The sequence below is a fragment of the Urocampus carinirostris genome, chromosome 17 (genome assembly GCF_059441175.1).
Source record: "Urocampus carinirostris isolate Australia breed hairy pipefish chromosome 17, RoL_Ucar_1.0, whole genome shotgun sequence".
Taxonomy (NCBI): domain Eukaryota; kingdom Metazoa; phylum Chordata; class Actinopteri; order Syngnathiformes; family Syngnathidae; genus Urocampus; species Urocampus carinirostris.
The window spans coordinates 22523224-22545770 of NC_142365.1; the positions used below are offsets into that span (position 1 = coordinate 22523224).

Consider the following 22547-nt stretch of genomic DNA (forward strand, 5'->3'; position numbering starts at 1 on the left):
TGGAAATGCAATAGAAAAAATACTTCAGAAATAGTACCAAAATAAAACAGTAACTCTACAAATAAAACTACAAAACCAATAGAAATCAGACTTCAGAAGTACAAAAAAACTTTTGAAAAAACTACAGTAATACTTCAAAACTAAATAACAAATGAAGTGCCTAAAATAGGGACCTAATATACTATTTTGCTCTAATTGTGGTCGTTTCAAAATCAATTTGATGAAACGAATCTATTTAAAAAGAATTATAACATGTCACATGCAGCCTCCGACTCCAAATAGTTGCCCACCCCTGGAGTACAACATGGAATTAATTCTAGAAGGTATAGAAATCATCACGTAATAGGGGGCCCCAAATGTAATTCTTAGGGCCCCATGAATTGGTTGTTCCAGTCGGACAACATTGGTTGCTACAAGGTAAACTCCTGATAACAAACCAAATATTTTCGGGTCAGAGGAGTGAATACCTGCAGACGAGGAGTCGTCATGTTCTGAGCTGAGGTAGCCATCACTTCTCCTGTCCGGAGTGCTGCATCCCGAGACAAGTCCAAGATGGAGCAAAGGCGGCGACAACCGTCCGTCCTCCCCGGAGTCCAAATCTCGACCCAGGCGAAAAGGCCGCAGTGTGTCCGCCTGGTGGATGCTGCTCCTCTTCTGGCTGTCTCTACCCCCGGCCTTCGGTACCAACAAGTTACTCCTGACAAAATTCTCATTCAGTTCCAAATCATCATACTCCTTATCGCTGTTGTCATCATGAATCGTCTTTTCGGTCAGTTTCGGGTAGCTCGGTTTACGAGGAGGGACCGGAATTGGAACGGGTTTACCAGTCCTGCCGCTGAACCTGCTGCGCTCCCGGCTGAAGGAATTATTATTCAACGGGTTACCAGACTGAGGCGTCCTGGACACCTCGCCATGTCCCAGGGACGTTCTCAGTTCCGTCCCCCTTCTAGTCCCGAAGGTGTCCGCATTGGAGTTGACGTCTTTTCCCTGACAACTTTCCGCGTCGTCCTTCTTCTGACGCGCCATGGTGGTCTGCAGGTATATCACCTTGAATTTCTCCTCCGACAGAGCTTTCTGCAGCCGCTTGAGGTTGATTTTCGAAGCCTCGAGCTGAGATTCGATGTCCTCGATGGAATTCAGGTTCATTTGAGGGACTTCGCCGTCGGGAAATTCGTTTCGCCAATGTTTGGCGAATTCCTCCTGTTCCCACATCGTGTTGTCGTTCACGCCCGATGCTCCCCCCTTAAAAATAAATTCACCTACGCAGTCCCTGGCATAAACGTCCTCTTTTATGCTCTCAAACAGATCACTTCACGATCATCTTTAAACCTCTAAGAGAAACAAATGTGAAAAGAAGGCGTGTACTGTAGTTTGATCTCACATGCGAAAAGTTTCAACACTTCCTGTATCTGCCGTGTTGCTTACAAGAGGAATGATGAAAATTCCGGGTCTTCATCAAGAACCGGCTTTTTTGGCTCGGCTCACCAAAAAGAGTCGTCTTTTTCGACTCCCGAACGGTTCTTCAGATTGTTTTTGTTGCTTTAAATCGGGGGTCTCCAACATTTTCAGACTGAGAACTAGAACAAAGAACCAAAAACCTTGTGAAAAATGAAATGAAATGATCTGCATTTTTATAGCGCTTTTCAAGTCAAGACTTCCCAAAGCGCTTTACAGAGTGCTTCACATTTCCCAATAGCGGCCGTGCAGCCATGTAAGGCGCTAACCTGCTTATTGGGGGTATTGGGGGTTCAGTGTCTTACCCAGGGACACTTCGACATGTAACACGGAGGAGCCGGGATTTGAACTGGGATCCCTTGATCCCAAGACGAGCGCTCTACCTCTGAGCCACTGCCGCCCCAAAAACTGAGCAGAAAAAAAATAGAAGCGTTTTGGCATGTAGTTTATATTCTCTCTCGTGCTTTGTACATACCTGTCAACCTCCACGGCTCCATGCCCGTACAAACTGTCGTATTTTCCCGTACAAAATACAAAAAAATCGTACACCATATATTTTTTTTTTTCGGAATGATGCATGATGGGAAATGCCCAGGCGGCAGACGCGTGCGCACAGTAGCATCAAACCGCTCGCTTCGTTTGCAACGAAAAAAACGATACCGAGATAGAGGCTTCCGCGGCGAACTCGTTAGACTTGATTGATTTGCTGTTTCGTGATAGTCGGTGTTTACCGGATGCTACCCATAATTGACAAATTTGCGTTTTTCCGTACAGATTTTCTTGTACGTCGTACGCGTCTTAAAATGCGTAATAAACGTACTTTGTTCGGCAAAAACGTACAGGTTGACAGGTATGTTTGTAGCACACGTTTTCGATTGCACTACATAAAACAGCGTCATCTATTGGTCAAATAATACACTTCTCTTTGGGGTTATACCAGGGGTTGGCAACCCAAAAATTTGGAAAAGCCATAGCGGATCCAGAAACAAAAAAAAAAAACAATTTACCTGGAGCCGCAAAAAAACAAGTCTTTCATAAACCTATTTTTAAAGTGACAGTGTGTGATATTGAAAACCTCCTATTGCTACAAAAAAGTTATTCAGTAAAAAAATTGTTGATTTTGGATTTTTTCTACTAAGTGGAATTAATACATATTAGTCGCCACCAGGGAGCAGCACGGCGGTGCAATTGTTAGCGCGTGTGCAGCACAGTTCTGAGGTCATGAGATCGAACCTTCTGTTTGCATGTTCTCCCCGTGCTTGCGTGGGTTTCCTCTGGGTACTCCGGTTTCCTCCCACATTCCAAAAACATGCATGTCAGGTTGATTGGCCGGTCCAAATTGTCCCTAGTTGTGAATGAGCGAGCGAATTGTCTGTCTCTGTGTGCACTGCAACTGGCTGGCAACCAGTTCAGAGTGTCCCCTGCCCACTGCCCAAAGAAAGCTGGGATGGGCTCCAGCACCCCCGCGACCCTACGGAGGATAAGTGGTGCAGATTATGGATGCATGGATGGATGGATAGTCGGTGCCTGTGACAGGTAGCAACACACTCGCAACACAGTAAACGGGTCTGTAAAAAAAACATACCGTACGTGTAAAAATCATGGTACACCGTCCTTATCTTCCTCCTTAGAACTGAAGCCATCGAAAAGCAACTTTGTCATATAGACGTCATCCCACGCTCCCTTATTCCAAAACACGCTAGCAACACGCTCGCAACACAGTAAACGGGTCTGGTAAAAACAATATACCGTATTTGTAAAAATCACGGTAAACCGTCCTCATCTTCCTCCTTAGAACTGAATCGTCACAGTCGTCTTCCTCAGTGTCTGAAAGAACCTTCGTCATATTGACGTCCGTTATTCCAAAACACGCTGGCAACACACTCGCTCCTTCTTCATCGGACTGCTCGATTGCTTTTAACTTGAAAGCTGCGTCATGTGTCTTTCTTTTTGCATTTTGCATGATGAGGGTATGTTTACGCTAATTTAATTTACTGTATGCACAAGCCAAGAAGTTGCAGTCTTCCTGGGCGCATATATTCCACCGGTCTAAATCTTACCTTTTGTACTCGAGCGCCGCTGGCGGCCGTTAGAAAAATTACATAAATTGGCCGCATCACTGAATAAGCCGCAGGGTTGAACGTTTGGGAAAAAAGTAGCGGCTTATAGTCCAGAATTTACGGTACATATTTGATTGTTTTTATCCTTATGCACTTTTTTTTTCTTTTTAATTGCACTGGAAGGGGAATCCCTCCAATTTCGTTATACTTGTATAATGACAACAAAGGCTATGTAGTCATTTATTCAGTGAGCTGCGCTTACCTTGGATTGTGGAGCTTGTTTTTATAGCCTTGAAAATAAAAAAATATGACCAAAAGTAATGGCATGAAAATCCATTGCAAATGTAGCAATATCAATCCCAAAATCTGTCGACGATCGGGCAGGAAGTCCTTGCAGTGCACAAATGAGATAAGAGCAATCGGTTCCGCAGGTCAGCCCAACGCATTTCAATACTTCCTTTGTGCAGTAAATTGTTACATTAGTAAATTATACTCAAGAACGGGCATGTCAAGGACCAGGCCGGCCATAAATTTCTGAGTATGTCCAAAAAGAAGCGAGTCTCTAGGTCATTACTATCAGTGTTTTTATAGGTTATGATTTTGTTTAAGTAAATGCAAACCAAATGGTCCCTCCGGCCACTATAGGGCAGTAAAATATATACTCTCAGCTTTAGTAAGCCCAGCATAGTAATTATGTGATATCGGTCTAATTATATTGCCCCTGCACTGCTATAACTTTTATTTTGTATTTGTTTTTATCCATTTTAAACCAGTACGACAGAAAGGCAACAATTATATATATTTTCATACCTCCTACCTGAGTTTGTATAACGGAGTGAGTAGGTTCAGCTATTCACTGCATACACTCAAATGTTAATACAAACCAGTTAATCAAAGCCAAAAATGAATATCATTTTTTTCCCATTGATGGTGAAAGAATGTGTTATGCTTCGAAAAGATCCCTTGTCATTCAGGTTTAAATATGAGTAGGCTACTAAAGTAGGCTGAACGATAAAGCTTAATACTGAAAAACCACGATAAGCTACAAATTTGGAGATGGCATTCTTTCACCGATCAGGCCTGCCTGAGAACAGAACGTCTGTATCCGGTCAGTTTGACATCCTTGCTTTAGTAATTCAATAAAAAAAGATTTAAAAGATAATGTTGAAATTAGTTGTACTGATTATGCCAGTTAAATATTGACCATAAACCCAAACTGAGAAGGTATAAGTGTCTTTTCATACAAATCTCAAATCAAATAGAGTTCTCCTGGCACCTGCAGGTCAATTTTCAGTCATTCCCCATTGTGGCCCAAACTACTTTTCTGTAGTGTGACGCCCCCGTGTGGCTACTGGTGGAACAAACTGAAACACAACCTTACAACAGGAAATACACATGATCAGGCCCGCATCAGTATACGAGATTTATTTCTTTAACTACTTTCACGGGATTGAAAGGACAGTGAAGTGTTTTTATAATATAAACCGAATAACTAGAAAACATTTGAATACGTGAATATGAGATTACAAATATACTCTTTGATGACGACAAAGACATGAATACATAACAATCTACAGCCGCCTTGACAACGGCTACAAATCACTTTAAACATACAGTACGTGAATCTCAAAATAGACATTTACAGGTATATGAATTTTCCTTTTTATTATGCAGAGGAAAGGAGTATACTATAATTACACCCAACCTTCTATTTGGCAGTGAATTAGGTCTCTTTTTAAGGCAACAATAGGAGCACCACAGATGCAAGTACAGAAGTTTTAGGCAGGTCGTTGCAAAGGCCCCAAATGACCTCCCAGGATGTCACAAATATATTCACGAGGAAGACAAAATCAATACAACTTTGGGAAAACTTGTAGCTTTAAGACCCTAAATTAGCTGCCTGAGCGTCAAAAGGAAATATACAGTGACTAATCAGGTCTTAAATGATTTAAGATCAAGATTTCATCTCATAAAGGGACATAATCAAAATGTCTGTATATTCCGGACTAAAAGGTGCATCTAAAACCCCCAAATTGGCCCGAATCTAGGGGAAGGCGGATCGATCTAAATATCGATATTATCGATTCTAACAATTACTTCGATCGTATTGCTACTATTATCCTATGATTGATACTTCACACCTCCACCAATTCATCAAGTGCCGCTTCTATATGTAGACAGCGCAGTCCTTCTTTCCCTTACCCAGCGCCTTCAGCCACTCTCTTTATGGGTTTGGTGACTGACAGGCAAACCTTTAGCACCTCTCACTACCTGGCCTGTTGCTGCATCTTGTCTGCTGGCAGAGGAGAAGGCCAAACGAGACACTCACCCTTATCAGATGCTAAATATGATAGACAAACTGGAAGCACAGTGAGGTGTGGACTTTTTCTCTGTTAACAACAGAAAAGGACAATACCAGGTGTCATTTGTATAGCAAATTGACATAAATATAGGAAAAAAGTTCACTCTAAAGAGAGCAATGAGCGGAAGGCAAAATGTAAAGATGTTATCGTTCATGAACAGAAACCCGTAGATCCGTTATTACTACGATAACAGAGCCAAAAGGGCTATTTTTTGGTTTTACACTGTTAACTTTTAACTGAGTAAACGTTAACAGTGTTAACACATGTTGTAGTAGAATTGTTTAAATTTTTTTTAAAGATTTTTAGATTTTAATGGTTACACTACTTGCACTTTCGGAGTTGATTTCAAACCAGTGTGTAATAGAAGGCGTAGCTGACATGTTGACATTGTTATATATCCAGTTTAGTTACTTTGCTGCTCTTTCTTTTAATCTCTTGGCTGTTTTCTGAAACTATTATTCAAGAAGATTTCTATTTATTTTTTCATACTGGTAACGTTTGAATTGTAGTTATTCAATAAAGAATGAAACATTTTTAGTCCCTAAAATCTTTGTGCTGTGTTTATCGTAAATACAAACAAACCAAGGGGGGAAGTTCAATTATTCATTGATTGTGACATTTTCAAGCAAATATTATTGGTATCAGAGTGATACAACCTTGTATTAACTTGGAGCGGTTTGATACTAAAATTCCCAGTATCGCCCACCCCAACCAGGAACGTGTTTGACTTATAATATGCTGTGCCTTATATACAGGGAAGTACAGTGGATCAAATTGAAAATGCATAGTTACAATTAAATTATACTGCATATGGGAAATGTTCTGCCTTTGAGTGCCCTCGTGGTTAACAAGGTAATTGTTGCTAAAAAGAAAAAACAAAGAAGTGAATACTACGAGGCCAGCTCAATTTAAATGTACCGTACTTATTTTTTATGCAATGCTAGCTCTTACTGTAGTTGTATGCCACTTATAGTATAATGTGCCATATATATAAAAAAATATATATCAAAATAATTTTTTTCGGGGTTTGCCTACAATCCATTGCACCTTGTAGTGCGGAAAATACAGTGTGTGTATATATATATATATATATATATATATATATATATATATATATTATAGTATGATAAATAACCACAAAATGCTTTACTTTGCCTTGCAAAGATTCCACGTTCCTTGCATAGTTAATCAATTCATTGCTAAGTGCACAAAAGGAAAAAAAACTAAGCAGAGGATGGCATCTATTATTATGTGAAGAAAGTGCCAAAGATAAATAAAAAATATTATATTTGCTGAAATGTTCACCCAAAACCTGCTTCTTCTTTTTTTTATAATTTTCTGACGGCGCTTGCCACTAGAGTTTCGCGTCGTGTGGTGACAAATGCCTGCTGTTTTTCATAATAAGCCGCCTCATTGATAAAGGTGGGATAAACGGTGCAGCTGCCTTGGTAGGGGATGGTTTTCCCATCAAACGTTTGGAACATCGGGTCGCCCGGGTTCAGTGGCTCCCAGTCGCAGTCCTGCAAGCAAAACAATCACAGCAAAGTCACTTGAGGATGTTGCCCAATGTAACAGTGCTCTGTTTGCATAACAAACAGAGTTCTCCTTTAATCCACCATGATATTTTTTTTCCTTTTACCTGGAGATTTGGGTGGACCATGCCAATGATGTTCCCGTTGGCATCTCTTGGATAATCAACTCTCTCCGAAACACGGAACACTTCCACTGTGCAGGACGGGAATTCCATGCCTTAAAGGTTTTTCCAAACAGAAATATACATTTTTTTAAATCAGGCATAGAACCTGTAGTGATCCTCCCCACAATCATACAAATATATTGCAAAATATTCCACACGTCGGGGGACTCATGAAATTTAGTCTCAAAGTTGACCCATCTGTCTTGTTTCCTCTAAAGCTGTGAGGTCATTGAAGGAATACAACTCTTACTAAATGACAAATCCCATTAACACAATAAGCAAGGCCAGCTCTGAAACAGACGGCAATTGCAGTGAACAGCGATTTAATACCGCTCGTTACTGCTTGAAGGTATGTGATTGAGGCTTTGTTTGTGTTTTCTGTCGCGTGTGTTGCGTTAGGTATAATTTTGTCCAGCTAGCACCCCGTTAGTGTTAGGGCTGTTGAGGGCTTTACATTTTGTTAGCCCTTAGTTGATGCTCGTTGTCTGGTTGTTGGTTCCTGGTTCGCCTGGCTGCCACATGTTTTCTGATCAGCGAGCCTGGCGTTAGCTTTAGTTTTACCTCTTTTTTTTTTTAATCCCCAGCCAGCTTTGCGTTTGTCGTCATAGCCTTTGCTGTTTTTCCTTGTTGGTTCCTGATTAGCTTGGCTGCTCACTGCGTGTTTTTGGGTCGGCCAACTTCGTGTTTTTCTGCTGAGGCTGCGTTGATCAGTCCTGGAGCGACCCCTTGTTAGCGCTATGTGTTTTATTGCCATTTTTTTTGCTGCTCGCCCTTTGTTCTAACATTACTGCATACACATGAGACAGACCTTCTAGGCATTCTCCACAAAAACGATCAAAACTTTGCCTAAAACACTCGTAACCTCTTAGACTAAAAAAACAATATGAAACTGTCTTGCTAGGGTGCTGGTGTTCCTCCGATGACGTCACAGGTAAGGATGACAAAGACAAGACATGATGTATTCAGAATGCATTATCTCATAAAATAATTGGAATATAAAAAATCACAAATATAATAATTTTATGCAAAAAAACATGTACAGAACTATTTTCTCACATTTTGCATGTTTGGGAATACCGTTAAATGAGACAGTTTTAAATTAGAAATAACGTTCTGTTTTAGACAACACAATTTGAAATCAACATTATTATAAGATCAAAAAAACAATAAAGGAATTATAAAAAAATTGTTCGTTACAGCCTTACCTCCATGCCATCTTTTTATTACACTAATAAACAACCCATTTTGTGTTATGTTGGTCGTCGTGATACTGATATTGGTTTCTGCATTTGTCCACAATCAGTAAGGAAGCATGTCTGGTTGACGGTTGCCTAACTAGATTTTTCTCAATTTTATTCTGAGCCGTACAAAAATATGTCTAAAAATATTGGAAAATCAATAAAACTGTTATAGGGTTCTAAGGAAATGAACTATATACAGAAGATGTACATCTTTTTTGCGGGGAAAATCTTGTGTATAAATTATAATAATGGTATCTGACACTTGCAATCAGTATTGGCATCAACAGGGACAAAGGTGGTACCGAACAGGCCAAGTAGTGAAGTAATACTTTTTTTATTTTGCTAGGAAATTAAATTAGTCATATCATCAAATCTATAAAAGAAATAGTACTAACAATACTTTATAAGTGTTTAATCAAAATTAATTTTCCCCTACCATGTACCATCATATTTTTTTCATTTTTTGTCCTGTAAAACAAGTTAAAAATATTGTACGAAGAGAAAAATAAGTCTTAAATAAGTAATCTACCAGTGTAACAAAAACCTCAAAACAAAAATATCTTACTGTAACGTGGTTCACATTTCAGTCTCACTACATCACAGATTTCATCACCGATTATGTTCTGTAGTCTGACTGGCTAAGGACAGTTCCTAAGACAGTAGGTTTGGTTAAAAATATATATATCTTTTTTGCAAGTACGGTATACAGTAATTTTATTCTTCAAAAAAACAGCCTTTTCATTGTAAAATGGATTTGCCTTTTTGGTTTTAATGTATAGTTGAGTATAGGGGAAAAAAAAAGGATTCTACTGCACGGATTTTGGAACGTAACCCCCGCGATAAACCAGGCTTCACTATACTATCTTTTTACCACTGAAGTAATCATTGTAAAACTATGAATAGGTTTTTAGCACTTTTGCAACAGAGACTCAAAAGTACCCCAATGTTGTATGAGGAAAGAAAGTGAGTGTCTCTAAACAAGCACACTATTCAACAGTGGCCCAGTTTGAGGGTAAAGGCAACACCGGTACGCACGACTCGTTTATGTGAAAAAGGCTGCAGGGAGCACCTTTCTCACTGCACATAAACACCATATGTTCTGGACCGCGCCCGTGGGTCGCCACCCAATTCGATCGTGACAAATGATCATCTTATAAAGCATACAGAAAGCAAAAGTAGGCTGATATCATATAATAGTTGATGAAGATCAAAATTAAACACAACGATTCAGTGGCCCCTCTACATACAAGATTAATTTATTCCAGGATCTCGTATCGCAAACTAATTTCCCCATTAAAAATAACTGAGAACTGTTCCTGGCTTTCCAAAATCCTCCAGATCATCCCGAACTACCGTAATTTCGGGACGACAAAGTGCACCTAATTAAAGGCCGTATGCTCAAATTTCAGAAAAAAACCCCGTAATTTTGTTTTGTTATGACCCGCACACGTTTTAAAACTGCTGTCTTAGAATCCATAATAAATATTTACTCATTCACATCCTTTTCTTACATTTTAGGTGAGAGCAACCCTTTTGCTAACCATATGCGGATTTTGTCATTAATGCCTTTGGCTGCAGAACGCTAATGGCGTCATGCTCCGAAACGCCTAAAGCTGTGTTCAGTTCTTCTCTAAGCTGTTTATGTCATGTGTTTTTGGATCATGTGACCATTCAAGATAGCTTGTTGCAAAGAAAATCACATATTTACGACCGTGCCAAAAGAAAACGCAAAAGAGTACTGCGTTGCATAAATTGTGAAATCAATATTTGTAGACGAGAATAGTGCCAGCTTTCAACACAGATGTGACTTTTCTGTGGTAATGTCATTAGAGGTTGCCAGAATAACTGTCCAGCTTGCATTCGCTTGTTACAGTTCCTCTAGGATTAAAGGAAATTTCACTGACGTTGACGCCGATCATACAGAAAGAGAACAGAAGCGTTTTTGATAGAAAACTTCTACTTCTTTTCAATTTGGGTGTACAGATTGAAGACTTAATTTGTGGGTAAAAAAGTTTAAATATTGTAAGTACCTGGCCAAATATTGAATAAAGTACTGTCTAACCTCCTGTTATGTATATAGAAATAAGGTTGGCAAAATCATGGACTAATTTCTCCTTTAGATGGGCATTATAAATATTTTCAGACATCACTGTAGTGTTTTTTATTTGTAACGCATGCCTTGTGGGAAAGAGCAGCTCCTCAATTTTCTTGGTACAACCACAAAAAAAGAAGAAGCCACACTGTATTTAAAACAGCAGTGTTTAAAACGTAGCAAAAAACGTAGCAAAAAAAGTAGCGGCTTGCAGTCCGGACTTCACAGTATAAAATGTATCTTTCTAAACAATGAAAACATATTCAAATAGTAATTAAACATAAAAATACAGTAATAAGATTAATCAAATTATATAAACAAAATAAAATGTGAGTTTATTATGAGCAATAACTACAGACGCTCACCTACCTACGACCATTCAACTTGAGAAAAATGGCAGATACCAACATTTTTTTCAGGATGTCAAAAAATATCCGTACGGTGCTGTAAGTTAGATTTTTTATTGTGTGCACCTTTTTCCGAGTACAAGACATTACTGTAGGGCTTCTTTCAGCCGCTACCGGCGTGAGGTGGCACTGTGAGAGGTTAACCAGCATCCACCCCGAAGAAGAAATACACTTACTCTCCCTAGTAAGTGTGTAAACATTCTATACTGTATCTCCAGCGCGCTAAGAACTTTGACATTTTTATTGTTTAATATCCGGTGCATCCATTCAATATGGTTGGTGTAAAGTGTAAAGAAGAGGCGAGTCGTTTCATTTGAAATGAAAGAAAATTGAGAAAATGGTTAGATCGCCTTTTTTCGCCCACTTTCTATCACGAAGCAGGAGGTAGCTCAACTCTTGAAGCCCATCTTCCACAAGTAAGTTAAACTTCACTTTATTTATCTTTATAGTGCATATGAATTTTATGATTTATTTTTAGTACAAAACGATACAGGTTACTTATAAAAAGCCTTAAACATTCTTATGTAAACCTTAAACATACAAAATATAGCACTGAAGCAATTTACGAACAAATTCAATTTACAATCTTGTTTGTAGGTAGGGCAGCGTCTGTACCAAAATCAAATGTACATTTTACATATCAATCACGGCCCCACGTATTTAACAATGTCATTCTGTGAGGAGGAATAGTGTCATGATGAGACCAAATATAATGCTTTTTCCAATGTCATCTACATCTTCAGTGATATAGGGATTACAGAGTAGATTTAGGCTGATTATTTTTATAATTATTTGTATTGTTATAAACACAAATATTATAATTGGGGTGGGCGGCACAAATATTGTCAGACAATAAACCGGTCTCTTGTTCGTAAGTAGGGCAGCGTCTGTATGTAGGAAGTTGACAGTTGCCAATGGAGGAGTGTGCATGGTGGTGGAGAAGAGAGGGACAGACGTGCAGAAGTGAGGAAGCACAATCAAAAAAGACAAAGCATAAGAGCCCATAATCTGGCCTGTATGGTGGGAAAGAACGTGTTAACTCATACTAGCTGCTTCTGGGGGGGAGTGGTTTGAAGCACTTGGCCCTCTAGCGGTAGCGAACTGAAATCCTCGTATCTCAAATTTTCTCTAATATGTTACAACATTTTTTCTCGAAAGACATCTCGTATCTCAAATTTCTTGTAACTCGAGTAGCTCCTATGTAGAGGGGGCCACTGTACTTAAACTTTACCACTTCTAAAGTCTTACCTTCGTTAAACAAATCGATGAAGTCCAAGGCGTGTTTGAGTATGACCCTCATGGCTTCAAATATATTACTCCTTAAAACCCCCTGAGGCTGAGGACCCACCTCCAAGCCTAAAACCAGGGGAAAAACTGTAGCTCTTCTACCGGCATCTACCGGCTCTCATTGGCGATTCTCACCGATGGGATGTTTGGCCACAGAGCGGGTAGTGGAATATTTCAGAAGAGGATGCTCATTCAGGAGAACAAGACAACTGGCGGGCGCCATGGCTTTCTGCAACGCAACAGAAAATACAGTACTATTTCATGAAGTAAATAGGGAAAACAATTTCAATACAAGTACCGTATTTTCAGGACCACTAAGTGCAAACCCGAAATTGACCAGAAATTTGAAAGTGCACCTTAAAATCTGTTATGCCTTAAATGTATATACACCCAGAAAATATGGTGGATAAAATTGGAAAAGCATATTTACAATTAAATTATGCTGCATCGGGTAACTGTATAGAGTGGTCATCAAATGCCCTCTTGTGGTGAACATGTTAATCGTTTTGTTACTAAAAGGAAACAAAAGAGAAGCCCAGCGAACTTCAATCGCTCAATGCAAATCTTCTTTTATCGTCGCTTTAGAGTCTAGACAATAACTGTCTGTAAGTATGAAAGGTATTGTGATAACTTGAATAAAGATTTCTGTTTATAGTAACGTTTTGAACAAAATTACATACTGTTGTTTGAATTGTTGTTAAATGATACAGAATATGTCACTGTTCTGCATTCGAGAAACATATGGAGTGGTATTCAAGTGCCCTCCTGTGATTAACATGTGGTTATAAAAAAAATAGTGATAAAACCAAATGTCATAATGTTAATTTGTGTTTTATTAATTTGTTTTAAATTAAATGTATTCATGTATTTTTATACAACCCCAGCCATTACTGTGGTTTTAATCCCATGTATCTTATAGTCCAGTGAGTCTTATGGTGTAGGAAATACGGCACTTGTTGATTTCAAACAGAACTCACATGTTTTATGATAAATATATTTTTTAACTGTAAATGAAAAAATAACTATTTTGTATCAAAATCGAATTATTTCATGAAAATAGCCTGCCCTGGCCTACTTACAACTTGTGTCATTTTAACAATCTCTGTATTGTAAGTACTTTTGAGTTGCCGCCAATACTACGTACCAAAACCAGTAGTACTTTCTGTAAAATCGCTCCTACCGCAAAAACAGTGACAAAGATTTAGTGTGAACATTAGTGTAAATTTGCTTTCAACGTTCAGAGGTTTTCTAGTTTTCTAATTTTCCGTTTCCAATTCTGATATCTGCATTGGCCACTGTAGAACACCCATTCATTGTCTGCGCCGCTTATCGTCTGTGGGGTCGCAGGGGTCCTGGAGCCCATCCCAGCTATCTTCTGGCGGTGGGCAAGGGAAACTCTGAACTAATTGTAGGGAATATCAATACCATAACAAAGGACACACATCTGATTTATGCCTTATATAGGCACGGGCTTTTCCCTTAGTACTTTTAGAATTGGCCAAAAATAAGTATAAGATGTCAGTATCAAACTGATACTAGAATTTTAACAAACTTATTTTAATTTTAGATGTACTTGATGATTATTTTGTCGATAGATTGATTGATTAATCAGATGAATCAAAATATTTTCCGTTTCATTTGTTACACTCTCCAATTGACCATCCTAGCAAAACAATAATTTAAATCGCCATTATAAACAACGAATGACTAGTGACACTTGATTCATATCATACCTCCATTAATTGTTGAATAATTGATGAGTTGTTAAACTTCTGGCTGAAATCCAGTGGTTGTTGTTTTCTAAAACATTGTTACTCATGATTGAGGTTGTTGTACAATCAGAGATTAAATACAGTATTTCAAATCTGAAGATCAGAACATAACCAATATGTTTGTGCAACCTCAAGTGAAAACGCTGATATGGAAAAAAGATTTTTTTTTTTTGAAGAGAATGGCTAATGTTCGAAAGAGTCATTGTGTATTATTGGTAAAAAAAAAATCTTCATTTAAAAAACAATATTAATTTCAATATAAAGCCACACTACATCCATCCATCCATTATATGCACTGCTTATCCACACTATGGTTGCAGGGGCCAAACTACATGAACTATCAAATATGTGCATTTTTCAAATACTTCCAGGTCAAGAAAATTGAATTAATTTTACATAACATGAGCCTCATCTACCTAGAGGGAGTAAACATGATTGTCTGCCAGCTTGCTGCTCGGTATACCCCTACAAACCTTGTTGAAAGGTTGGACATAAAATTGAGAAGAAAAAGTTGCCGTTTGGTCACTTTGAGTCTCTGTAGGTTGTATTCTCCATCGTGCTCCGTATCAATCGTTTTCAGTTGCACTTCACAACAAAGTGACATTTAGTGATTAAATATTACAGTGTCCCTGAAATTGGTATCTAAATACATTTGTTCACCATCTGAGATAGTAATAAACTGACTCTTTAGCCTTGATGAAGCTGCATGGATGTTGCTAGTATACCTTGATGTAGTTCATCATCTGCAGATTGAAGTGGTCTTTGGAGTTCTCCAGAATGAGAGTGCAGCCCATGTTGGAGGTGGTGTTGTGAAGGTCGAAGATGACGTCATAAGCCTCCAGGCTTCCTTTTGGCCCGAAAAGTCTGTTGATCTCCTGAGCCCTCTGCACCTCATAGGGAATTTCTTTGTCGTCTAAAGCGCTGGAATACACAAACCACATTGCTAATATTTGCATTACTGCAGGTGAAACAAGACAAAAGTTACAAACCAACAAGGATGGAAGACCACAATGTTGTGAACAGATGGAGCTAGAGCTCCTATTTTTCTGCCTTCTCTCCCCCCAAAAACACGTTTTTAAAGTTTTTTTCTTTCCCTTATTACTCAAAATTCGGCGTTCTTTTAGAAAACTTGGATGATTAAGCTTTGCAACGTCTTTATTTTGAAGTTAAATTTGTGATAAGTTAAAATTCTAGTAGACACTCAAAATAAGGAGGGAAGAAATAAATGGATTTTGAACTTGGAGGGCAGGGAGAGAAGCCTTCAGATAAGAAAGTCCAACCTGATCTAAAGGCCCTCCAATGAGCACTTTATTTATTAGATATCCTTGGTTACAAAAGCAGATCTGCCCTAAAAGGTGTGGATATCAGAGAACAGCTACATGATTGGCTGGTAACGGCAATCATGTATTAGTCAAAACAACAAACCACAGTGCTTAATAATAGTCGAACTAACAAAATGGCTTCCTACTAAATGTCTTTTACACTGTCATATTAACGAGTATTTGGAAATATTCGTAGGTCGGGACTTTTGGATGAAATTTACATGTCATGAGCCTCGCTTTTATTTTTTTGACACAGGATAATGGATAACACTAATGGCCTCGCGAGTGTTGAAGTGTTATTAGCAGAACCCAGGCTATAAATTATTTATGATAACAATAAAATCTTACGCGTGATCACAGCCCTTGCTGGGAGTGACCTTTCCAGCAAAAATGAGTGCTGCTATTATCTGGCCTTCCTCACTTCCTTTAAAGCTTTTCCAAATAACACTGACCGCATCTAGGATGTTCTCAAACTTACTGTACAACAGCCCTTCCCCTGTATATTGTCCCCCTGTGCATATTGTCTTCCTATTTTTAGTGAATATACACTTTTGTCTCTCTCCCTGTTCATGGTCACTAGAGCTCAGTGCCTTTTGATGAGCTTTGAAAGAGTGTGGATAGAAACCAAATCTATTTTGGTTTAAGAAGGGAAAAAATAGCCCTTTGTTCCATGCTACAGAAGATATTTAAAGATCAAATTATTAAAAGGAGGACGCAGCAACGTAGTAATTTTGGCTGAATTTGATACCGCCTTTCACTTTATATTACATTTTCGATGGGCGGATTTTTTTTTGGTACATAGCACTATGATCTGGAGAGCAACCCTGACAATTTGGTCCTGAGCTTGCTAGATAGTGCAGATGGTCTATAATAACGTTTCTGTTTCCTGTAATGTCTTATTAGATAAAAAAATATATAGGTAATTGTTAGTCAGTTGACAACTAATAAACTATCAGACTAGAATAGGTGTGCGCCATAAGAACCTCACCAGCGATGAGACGCAAAATAATTATTAGGTGGAATTTCCCATTTTTGCTGGGGTCATTCATCTCTTGAGTGACGAGGGACACAATTGTTTGCTTGTAAGATAATGTGATCCTGGCCAAATTTGTTCAGGCCTGAGAGAGTAGAATGTCTTTCTGAGAAAGTAAAACCAAAAATGCTGAGTCAACTTTTTTCGGGGCAGTTTTTATAACTTAATTAACCTACCTGACTGCCTATAAAAGATGCTGTTGACATTCCCTGTCATTTTGGCCTGTCTTTCTGGGAAAATATGCTTGGTCAGCGTTGTTAGCATTTTTCACATCTAGGGTTACCTACCAGACTGCCTGTAAAATATGGTGTTGATATTCCATGTTGTGCTGGCTTGGGAGAGTTGAATGTATGTCTGGGGCAAAATGCTAAATCAGCAAAACCAAAAGTGCCAAGCAGAGGTGGGTGAGAGTAGCCAAAAATGTTACTCAAGTAAAGGTACTGGTATTTGAGACATATCACTCCGATGCAGAACTAAAAAGTAGTCTTCCCAATAATTACTTGAGTAAAGTAAAAAAGTACTTGGTGAAAAAAACTACTCAAGAATTAAGTAACTGTAGCAACATCTTATTGTTTTTTTAAACAGCCATTCAATCAGATCATTAAATCATCAAAGTACATCCAATCAACAAACAATAAATCACATTTAAATTAAAAAAAAGATTAAAATAATCAAGGTAAATTCAAGTACTCTAATAAACAATAAATAAAAGTATATATCAAAGAAACAAATTAAGCACAAGTAGCACATTTTAAACCCCAGTAATTTGTTTAACAGGCTTTGAAGAACAACAAGCTAGCCCATGAACTCGTATAAAATGTGTGTGTGTGTCTATGTGAGAAAAAAAGTAAAATACTGGGGTGAAAAAAAGAGAAAACGAAAAGTTTTGGGGGTCCCCTTAATCAGTATATTGCCAATAACAATGTAACATTTTGCACATAATGAAATACTGATTTGGAAAAAAAAAACATTCTACTAAATGATAATAGCTTTTATTTTTTTCACTCTACGACAAGATGTATAAATGTGTTGTATAACTCATTTAGACTTTGAACTTTTTATACTTAGCAGTTTTAATGTCAATTTATAGCAACTCATAACCTCTGAAAAAAAAATGTTGATTAATAATATTGACTATTCACTGCCACAACAAATAAACTATGTACTAGAAGAATACTCTTAATGTTTGTTATGTAAAACACACTGAAATAAAAACACGGAAAAAAAAATCGATTAAAATATTTACGGATGTAAAACAAATACAAAACAATTTTAACCTTTTTTAACCCCGCAGTCTGCCAGAGACGGACAGATGCGTACTTACGCGGCGGGGATTTAGGTTAATTAGTAACGGCTTCAATGTAGAATAATGTAGCGGAGTAGGAGTACCCTTTTGTTTTTCACAAATCTACTATAGTAAAACTATAGTAATTTAAAAATACTCCTAGAAGTACAAAATGTCGCAAAACGTACTCAAAGTAATGCAACAGTGTTAATATAACTCGTTACAACCCACCTCTGGTGCCGAGTCAGCTTTTTGGGATTTTTTTCACATCTAAGGTAACCTACCTGACTGCCTGTGAAATATGGTGGTCAAATCTAAACTCCTTCCACCGTTTCTTGGGAGGACAGACACAGACAAACAAACATTCGTACCCACATCCCAAACAAAAACATCACCACCCCTTGCTTTGTTTGTGGGTCATAATTGTGTTTTGCAGGCCTACTACAGTTCTTTGGGTTGTATGCTTGTAAAGCTTTGGGTTACACAGGTTACCTTTAAAATGTTATCCTGACACGCATGTTTCACAAAGTAGTGGTTGAACAAGCAAATGCAAAATCCCCAAATATTCAGACCTTGGACCTTACAAGGGAACCATGGGTTAACCATTAGTGCACTGAAATCCTTCACACTTGAATAATCATTGGGAACAGATCATTGATGGAAACCTCCCTTTGAAACAGTGCATGAACAAATCTATTGAATTTAGCTATTGGGCGAAGTTGTTACGTGATGATGCTTTGGGGAAATCTTGTGTGAGATGCTGTGATGTTGTTACCCAACCACATTAGGCAGCTTTTACGTGCTTGCACGGGCACCCTTTGCATAAGACTATTTCCACGCATGGAAGGAAATCGGGGCTTGCAGAGATACATGGAAAAGATCTGTAGCTCAGTCACGTTTCGCTCACGTTTCTGTGTTGGATGCCAGTCAGCTGAGCACTAAGAGGGAGGGCTGTATTGTTGATTAGTGTGGGAACTTCGGCTCTTTTTACAGAATGGGCTTTTTCGGCTTAGCTCACTAAAAAGAACCCGCTCTTCTGGCTCTCAAGCAGTTTTAGGATTGCTTTTGTTGCGTTAATCGATATATTCCCGATTATTAAGTAACATTAGGCACAAAATGATCTTAAAAGGAAAAAATAAGCAAACAAAAAAAACATGAACATCAAAAATGGAATGAAAGAAGAAAAAAGTAAATATATTAAAAAAATGAAAACAGCAAGAAGAAAAATAAGAAAACAAGTTGAAAAAAACAACAAAAGAAAAAAAAATAAAGAAAAAAGAAGAAAAAGAGAGGAAAAAAAGAAACAAAAGGCAAAATAAGAAAAAAAAATCAGGAAAAAAGTAAAAATATAAAATATAATCTAGAAAAATGGGTATATTACAAATACTAGTATACCATTATGGACAAAACAAATTTATAATTTTGAAAAAAATTACTAAATTTAAATAGCATTTATCTTTCACTCTACAGTATTTTTTAACTCGTTTAAACCTTTATATACCAAGCAACTTTAAACTCAAGCAACTTAGAATCTTTGAAAGACAAACGATACAACAAAATGTAAGATTACTATATTGACTTTTCAATGCAACAACAGATAAACTATAAAATAACAGAATAAATGTTGCATTTATGTTAAAAAAACTACATTTCCCATAAAACATGTCGCCTACAATACATGTGAAGTTGAAAAATCATCCCAAAAATGTCAAGACGATTTTGAATCTTTTGTTATTACACAAATGTTGAGATACAATTGATTTACATTGCAACAGTAATTTTTCCTACTTGAATCTTTAATACTTAAAAAGAAAAAAAAATTGTAAGCGTGTGAGTGCATATGTTCCTACGTGATCTACAGGCTCCAAAGCAGCCGAACAGATTTTGGTGAAAATTTATAGTTTTACTTTAGGCCTTTGTGAGTGTCTTTACCTAGGTTTCACATTAATGCACCCCGAATAAATCCCACCAAAATCAATAAACATCTGCTCTCGTGAGAACTCTCACACCTCTGGCGGCCAATTTGGGTAGTGCAGCTCTCGACCACCAACCACTCCAAGCAGCCAAATCCAATCCTCTATCGGAACCAACACCAATGCCCGGCCAGTATGCTTTTAATTGATTATTTAAGAGATATTATACATAAAGGGGTGATTACATTCATTCTACATACCTGTGGAGAACATTTAGTGACTTAAATTAACACCAGGCCCTTTGAAGGCAGCTATTACGCTGATGGGCACTGGAGAAGTTTGACACCCGTTATATAGATCCAACAAATTTAAAGTCAACAACACATAATCCTTGGGGGAAAATGCATGTTGACCAAGCACAAGTGAACATAAGCATGTTCAAGGGAACCAACTCTTGATATGCGGAGCCGGCTCATATTGGGGCGATTCGTTCCCGAATTACTCATTACTAATATTGATGCTGGGACATGGCACAAAAACACTGAGCCATGTGATAACCTCAATGTCACATTTTGATTTTTTTTTTAAAAGTCAATTTTGTGTATTCTTGTTTTATGTAAATGTATCACGAATTTAAATGTCATATTAGAGCACGTGAACATTTATTAATAAACAGGAACTGAGAACGAATTTTGAAAAGCGTATGGTTTGGCATATATTTAGTTTTGTTTACCTGAGGTTTTCGGGAGTGAAAGCTCGGTTGAGGTCGGTGTCCACGTAGCGGGCGCATTTCTCCACAGCTTTCGGGTTCGTGATAAAAGGTTTAGTGTGGACGCTCTTCCGTTGGATCTCCGCGCTGTTTTTTATCCACAGGTTCACGAGCGTCACACCGGACATCTCGTTCCCGTGAGTGCCGCCGAATATCGCCACTCTCCGGGCCTCATTAAAACGCACGCAGCCGTTGTAGGAGGAGGAAGAAGACGACATGGCTGGACTGGACGAGTTAAAAAGAAGGCGAGCGACAAAAGCACAACAACAAAATACGAAAACAAGAAAAAGTTTTCAACTAGAGCTCGGCACTTGTCGGTCTTTAGATGTCGGTTGTGGTTCTGCGTTTGCGTAGACAGTCCGTCTGCTCACTTGAAGCCGCAGCAACCGACATAATATCCACCTGAACGAGTGTTGCGGACACGCAGCCTGAGCTTTCTCAATGTAAGGTGACATAATACACAGACGACATAATAGGACTCAGAAGTTTCCGGTGAGGTCGTTTCAAAATAAACTCGAGTAACGTAAAAACCCCGACAAACTTGATACTGTTTACAATACACATTATTAGTATTACTATTATTATTATTAATGCTCTCATCTTAAAATAAATGAACATTTAGGGAAGACATTGTGCTGAAAGAATATCTCATGTGACAACATACAGTACTAGCAGAGGTGGGTAGAGTAGAAAAACATTTTACTCAAGTACTGTTACTTCAGATTAATATTACTCAAGTAGATGTAAAATCCAAATCATCCAAATAATTACTTGAATAAAAGTAAAAAGTACTTGTACTGAGTAACTGTGGCAATGTCCCATTTATTGTTTTATGTATTCTTTTACAGACATAGAATCAGATCATCCAACAAATTACAAGACTGTGTAATTGTAAATTTGTGTACTTAGTTTGTTTGGATGAACCCTTTGTCGATTATTGTCTGTGTTTAACTACAGCTATATACACTGCGCATACAGGAGAGTAAAAAATAGTTGCTAACCCTGCTCACAAGTGCCACCGGGTTGTTGTTTGGGTCACTGGTCAAATCTATACGAAAGAAACGAGGCATCTGGTAAAATAAATGTGCCTAAGCCAAGATAGACAGACATGTACTCACATGTTGATTTAGGTAATTGTTTCAATGTAGCCTAATATAGCGGAATAAAATGATTATAAATAGTATAGTGATATAAAAATACTCCTAGAAGTATTTAAGTAAATGTAACGGAGAAAATATGAATGGTAAATGGAATGCATTTATAAAGCGCTTTTCAACATAACTCATTACTACTCGCCTTTGAGTACTAGTATGTTTTCAATTAAGGTAAATAGTTTATCAAGCAACAGGTAAAGTAGATTTGGACTGGTGACATGGTTGGTTGGATCCCTTAACCACTGGGGTTGTAGGGGCACCATTTTATGTGTGTCTTGGGCAAGTACAGCCTGGTGGCTCCCATCTCTCCCAGGCCAATTTTTATATAATATGAAGTTGATATTTTACTCCCTGCTGGTGTTTTTTTTTTAATTATTATTATTATTGTTGTTTGTTGTGGTTAGGAGCTGCAATGCATCATATTATGATATGCTTTTATTATTGTAGTTTTAAAGGTAGAGTATTTGACCAGTAGGACCACACTGGTAGGTTGTGGTTTAATGGCTGAAAATCCTGAGGCCATCTGCTGCCAACCCCATCAGTGTGGATAAGTCTCCATCAGATCCCTTTTCTGACATGGTTAGTCTGTGCTTTGCCATAAATCGTGTTTTATTTCCATTGCAATGCATTTTGTTTTTATTGCACTTTAACCACTGTGTGTGTTTGTGTATTAGTTGTTTTGGGTTGTTGGGTGCGGA

The 22547-nt window shown here is 38.0% G+C and overlaps 2 protein-coding genes across 3 annotated transcripts in view; both read right to left on the reverse strand.

Moving 5' to 3' along the window:
• abr (ABR activator of RhoGEF and GTPase) overlaps window positions 1-1409 on the reverse strand; it is a 145851-nt gene extending 144442 nt beyond the window's left edge. For both annotated transcript variants that reach the window (XM_088320482.1, XM_088320481.1), the window contains exon 1: window positions 468-1409. In XM_088320482.1, coding sequence (XP_088176608.1) covers window positions 468-1212 — 745 coding nt within the window. In that variant the 5' untranslated portion in view covers window positions 1213-1409. The remainder of the gene's footprint in view (window positions 1-467) is intronic.
• Window positions 1410-6710: 5301 nt separating this feature from the next.
• aspa (aspartoacylase) lies at window positions 6711-21153 on the reverse strand. The gene is made up of 6 exons (XM_088321816.1): window positions 20660-21153; window positions 15099-15294; window positions 12737-12830; window positions 12563-12670; window positions 7518-7627; window positions 6711-7398 (listed from the first exon to the last, which is right to left on the reverse strand). Exons 1-6 carry the CDS (start codon window positions 20911-20913, stop codon window positions 7207-7209), a joined length of 954 nt encoding a protein of 317 aa, XP_088177942.1. The 5' UTR covers window positions 20914-21153; the 3' UTR covers window positions 6711-7206.
• Between the last annotated feature and the right edge of the window lie 1394 nt (window positions 21154-22547).

Bases quoted from the DNA above. Each gene is read 5' to 3' on its own strand.
- aspa (XM_088321816.1), bottom strand. From the start codon at position 20,913: ATGTCGTCTTCTTCCTCCTCCTACAACGGCTGCGTGCGTTTTAATGAG. The intron at 15,295-20,659 runs GTAAACAAAACT...TGTGTATTCCAG, and splicing joins TTCACTCCCGAAAACCTCAG to CGCTTTAGACGACAAAGAAA. The intron at 7,399-7,517 runs GTAAAAGGAAAA...TTTTGCTTGCAG, and splicing joins TGGTCCACCCAAATCTCCAG to GACTGCGACTGGGAGCCACT.